The 5,587-nt window shown below is 42.9% G+C and overlaps 1 protein-coding gene across 1 annotated transcript; it reads right to left on the reverse strand.

The window, feature by feature from the left end:
* Positions 1–1,577: 1,577 nt before the first annotated feature.
* On the reverse strand, positions 1,578–3,907 carry LOC100383014 (uncharacterized). The gene has a single exon (NM_001175693.2). It carries the CDS (start codon positions 3,873–3,875, stop codon positions 1,851–1,853), a length of 2,025 nt encoding a protein of 674 aa, NP_001169164.2. The 5' UTR covers positions 3,876–3,907; the 3' UTR covers positions 1,578–1,850.
* Between the last annotated feature and the right edge of the window lie 1,680 nt (positions 3,908–5,587).

A 5,587-nucleotide genomic window follows, 5' to 3' on the forward strand; every position in this document is an offset into this window, starting at 1 on the left:
AAGATGATTTCAATTTATCGTGGGACCAAGTTGATGAAGCTATTGGTGCATCTGCACATCTCAGAGGTCGTAATTTTCCTAGGAGAGCTGCTGGTGGGTATGTGAGAAGGAATGAAGACCTTGAGGAAGAGGAGACTAATTTAGCAAATGAAGATAACGAGGATGAGGAATATATTCTTGATGATCTTGATGTGGAAGATGAAATTGAAGGAAGCAATAGTGGAAACGATGGTGATGATCAAGGCGTGGATGCTCATGGTCGTAATATTGATGAGTTCGATGATGATTATTAATCATGCATGAAAGTTGTAACTTGTGTTGTTGAACTTGATCTGATTCTTTTTATGCTAATGCTATTTAGTTTGTGAACTCAACTTATGTATGAACTTATTCTATATTTGAAATTCTATGTCAAGTCTGAAAAGACGTTTCAACGTTCGTTTAAACATTTAAACTTTGAAAAGTTGGTTCATACAGTTTTAACGCTTTAATAACAATGCATTGTATCTGTCACATCTGGAATGCAAAATTCCGTCATAGCTGCTGTTCTCGTCCCAGAAATGGGACAATGCCCACTGGTGCATTGTGGAAGTCTTCTTGGCCCACCTAGGTGCAATTAAAACAAAACAAAGGATATGTAGTTATGTTGGTAACTAGATATCCAATTAGATCAAAACAAAACAAAAAAAAGCTTTACTACCCAACAATTCTACAGCTACAAAACAGTTGTGATTATAAGCTGCCTTTTCAATTTTAATGGCTTCGCTAGCCTTGCCACGAATGAGTGGTTGTTTGCGGAATTTATTCATTGTCATTACAAGGACCTCAGTATCTTCCATTTGTATGAACCCGGATTCCTGGTCCTGGCTATTTCGTATTTGCGTGCCCAATTCTTTTAGGCATTGCCGGTCCTGTAAAAACAAGACAGATGACGAAAGATGAACAAGAACATTGAATGGATGATTCACCATAACAAGAAATGAACACTGCTGGTGATGAAGTGGCTGTTTAACTCAGCACTGTCAGACTATGTGAGAGAAAAACTTAACCACTTTCAAAGGTAATGCAATGGTGGTGAATGACCAACCAGGCTGTTGGCGGGCATCGTCAAGGCTAAGGAAAGGGGCGAAAAAAGTAAGGACCTGATGTCATTTGCTGTGTCGATTGAGTGCTTAAAGACCAAATTTGTAGGGTAGCAATCTCTAGCCTACAGTTCAAACAAATGTATCATGTAGTACTGCACCCTGATTCATGTATATCCATAAGGTGACAGTTTTTTCTCTGAAGAAAATTTTATGTTTCCTCTTTCTTTATCAAGCATGAATAAGGCCAAGAATATAGGGGATAACTATTTCTAGAATTTCTCTAGCTAGTAATTACATGCTCAAAGAATCAATAGAGTTGCATAAAGCTTGACACTTTATGTAGACATTTTTTTAACACAATAGGTAACAGATGCTGAAGAAACATACCAAATGTCCAAATTGTTCTGAATAGGTTTTCAGAGGGACAAGCCCAAATTCATTGCATCCTTGAAATGCCATGCATCACAGTGCCCAATACTTCAAGGTACTAAGAAGTCCAATTATTGATCAACATTTGCTGAGGGAATGCAAGCACACTGTCACCATTACTATGGATGGCTCAATAGGAAAACAAAGGGTGGACACAATAAGCATGATTGAAATAGATCATGTGAATCAACGGTAAACATCAGTTGTATAGTAGCTTAGCAGAGATGAGGATATAGATCCATTCATCACAGGAGAGGGCAGCATCCACCGAGCAAAATATCATGTGACTGATAAGTCATGCTTTGACAGTCTGGACCAAAATATCTGACCCTGCCCTTAAATAAGCACTGAACCTAAGTGGGCATTTTTTCTATGCAGTTTATTCATGAACATTCCTGCCTCACTGAAACGACCCATTTTAGTAAGTGCACCAACAACTGGCCAATACGTGTGTTGTTTAGTACCAATGCAGGAAATGGACTCCATTGCAAGTATAATTTCTTTAGCTTCATCAACTCTTCTTTCATCACATAGAGCTTTTATCAGGGCATTGTATGTGTAACTGTCTGGAGATACACCATACCTTGACATGTCATTAAAAAGTTTCTGAGCTTTCTCTATTTTTCTCATCCTGCAAAAACTCAAAATAGGTGCATTGAAGGAATATGCATCAGGTGTAATGCCATCCATTTTCATCTTATTAAGAAGTTCAATGGCCTTGCTAACATGCCCAGCTGAACAAAGTCCATGTATTAGAACATTGTACGTCTGGACATTCGGCCTGACACCCCACTCAGACATCTCACTGAAGCAATTGAAGGCATCATCCAGCTGATGGGTATGACATAGCCCGTCAATAAGGGAAGTAAAAGTAATGACATCTGGCATTAAACCATGTTCCATGACCATTTTAAGAAATGCTTTTGCATCATGTACATTGCCTAGTTTCAAATATCCATTTATCAATGTGTTAAAAGTCACAAGATTAGGAGAGAAACCTGACTCTTGCATAACTTTGATGGTCTCCAGTGCTCTTTCCACTTCACCTGCCTTGGCAAAGCAATCTATCACAATGTTGTAAGATTCCACACTAGACAAAAGCCCATCTGAAACCATCTGACTAAAATACTTATTTGCCTTTGAGATATCCTTGCACCTCAGAAAGGATTTAATAATCATAATATACATATCAAATCCCAGATTCCCCCCTTTCTTGATGAAATCATCTACCAACTCACACAGATCACTTGACTCCAAGACTTTCACAGCGCAAGGGATCACAATGCTGAATGTTGTGCTGCCAAGGAGATATCCCCTTTTGCTCATCTTCTTCGCAAGTTCAACTGCCTCTTTGTCCATATCATTCTTCGAGAGGCAATACAGCAAAGTATGATATGCAATTGAATGCAGAGTAGGATCACTCTCAATCCACTCACTCAGCATCCTGTATGCCCTTTCTTTTTCAAGGCAACGAAATGCACCATGAACCAGAGACCTGTATGTAGCCTCAGTTGCTGACACTCCCTTCTCCTTCATCCTCTCCAACACACAAACAGCTTCTTCAACTCTGCTAGCATTGCAGAACCCATCGACCAACATGGTGTATGTGACAACATTCGGCCTGATCCCTGCCCGCTCCATTTGCTTCACCAGCCTTAGCGCCTCGTCGACGATCCCGCGTCGGCAGACTCCGTGCACCAGGGTATTGTACGTGAAGCAGTCCGGCCGACACCCGTCCGCAGGCATCTGCTGGAACCTGAGGTACGCGGCGTCCACCGCGCCTGCCCTCACCGATGCGGCGATCACAGCATTGTAAATGGCCGTGCTGGGCCGCAGTCCCAGGCGCGGCACTTGCACGAACACCTCGTGCGCGTAGTGCGCCAGCCCGAGCCTGCCCCAGCTCTCCACCAGCGCGCACAGCAGCTCCTCCGAGACCTCGCAGCCACAGCTCCGTACGTCGGCGACCAGTGCCGCGGAGAGCACCACGGGCCCGCGCCGCAACAGGGCGTCCCCGAGCGCGCGCCGCACGGACCGGTCCCGCGCGAAGTGCTGACCGAACCTCGATGCCCAGACGTAGAGGCGCACGCAGAGGAGCGGCTCGCCGGCGGCGTGCTGCAGCGCGCGGACGACGAAGCGCGGGCCCAGCTGCCGGAGTGGGGCGGCGAACTCTGAGTTGATCCGAGCGAACCAGTCCCGCTCGGCCAGGAGCGACACCGCGCGGGTTGGGTCGGCGGCAGCGGATTGCGCCGCAGCCTGGCCGGATTTTGTGGAAAGGTGTGATGCCGGGCGGATTTGGCCGGGAGTATCGGTGGGTTTGAGCAGGCGCCGAAGGAGATCGTAGAGCAGCCTCCAGCTTCTCATCTGATTCGATTGGGATGTCCGGTTGTCAGCGGGATGTCCGGATCTTCGAATTTATAGATGGATGAGATATGAGAACGATGCCTACCTTTAAACCACTCGGTTAGACAACTCCAAGAGACTACGTATATGATTTTATAAAGGTAATTTAGCTAATATTAAAAGGAAATTATATCCAATAGACTCTGTAAACGGCTCTTCAAATTTAGTGGCTCTCTATTTCTCTATCTTCGCTCTCCAATTTTGGATAGCATGCTTCACTCTCTATTCAGTCCGTAGGTTTACCGATTTTGTTGGATTAGCCTACACTTTTTCTCTAAAATCTATTTTAGAGAGTAGCTAAATCAGTAAATTTGGCTAGTATTTTTAGCTAATCTCTTGGAGTTGCTCTTAGTCTGTGAATTGGATAAACAAGTGGACGTATGTAGACACTTTATAGATTGAAGTTTGAAATATATGGTAAGATTAGATATATGCTTTTGCGTTGTGACAGCAGTAAAAAATTGTATTACTAGTCAGTTGCCCGTGCGTTGCGACGGCTTATAACAATACCCACGTAAACTATCCACCAATAAAATTTCAAGATTTTTTATTGATTGTCTCTGCTCTCCATATAATATTTTTTTATTTGACTAACTGATGTTATTGTTTACTCCATGCAATATATCTTGATACAACATGACCAATGAAGTGAGCGATTAAAAGAGAGTTTCCAACGACTGAATGAACGAACAGAGATTATAAAATGTCATAATTGCACTATATAGAGACCAAATAAGAGAAAGTTTGTGAGCTAAAGTTTCTAAAATAAGTCACATGAACTCAAACTTATAAAAAAGTAGATCAAAATATGGAGTGATTGCTAAAGTCAGGCATCAATAAAAACTAGATGCGCTCCATATAAATTATGCTACTTCGTAGCAATTACTAACGTTTAAAACCAATAAATAACCTTTTATTTTAATGTTAGTATGACAAATCATTGTTGCTTCATCTAATTCAGCAACCTCAAACACCATGGAGTCCATTGCGCCAATGTGGTCTCAGAAACGACCTAATGCTTGCAAAAGCCAAGAACGTCGTGTCGTGCTTGGGCTGTAGCCTCGGCCCGTGGTGCTGACCCGACACGACACGATTATATATTTTTTATTTTACAAAAAACGTATATACATATATACAATTTATATTCAATATTAAAAACATCTGAGCATGATGTTCTACTGGTTAGACAGCTTCACCCAGTGTCTCTCACCCTTTTCTCATTAGGGCATGGGTTCAAACCCCACCTTCTGCACTATTTTTTAACAATTTATGCTGATTTAATCAAATGAGCTAACGGGCTGGCCCGACACAGTCAGCAGGCCCGCATGACGTGCCTGGGCCAGAGTTGTGGCACGCGAGAGCCAGTGCCGGTCGCCGTTTGGCCATCATAGGTGTGGAGCGGATTCATTTGAAATAGCTGTGAGGGGTTATTTGTAAAAATATGACGCGGGACGACCGTTGAAACTAGTGCGTTAAAGTATAGTATAGATATAGAAATATAGATATGGAACGATAAACATCAATGTGGTATGTAAAATCTGTGTGGTAAACATTATTAATATCATAAAACAACTTCGGAGACCCACAAGGATTTAGAGAACACAAGTGAGGTCTGTCCCACGTCGGGTTTTCGCACCAGCATGCCTCTGGCCGGGTGGCGGAGTGCACCCGCC

Source organism: Zea mays, chromosome 1, assembly GCF_902167145.1.
Source record: "Zea mays cultivar B73 chromosome 1, Zm-B73-REFERENCE-NAM-5.0, whole genome shotgun sequence".
In the NCBI taxonomy this organism is placed as follows: domain Eukaryota; kingdom Viridiplantae; phylum Streptophyta; class Magnoliopsida; order Poales; family Poaceae; genus Zea; species Zea mays.

Coding starts and splice junctions, on each gene's coding strand:
- LOC100383014 (NM_001175693.2), bottom strand. CDS start 3,875: ATGAGAAGCTGGAGGCTGCTCTACGATCTCCTTCGGCGCCTGCTCAAA.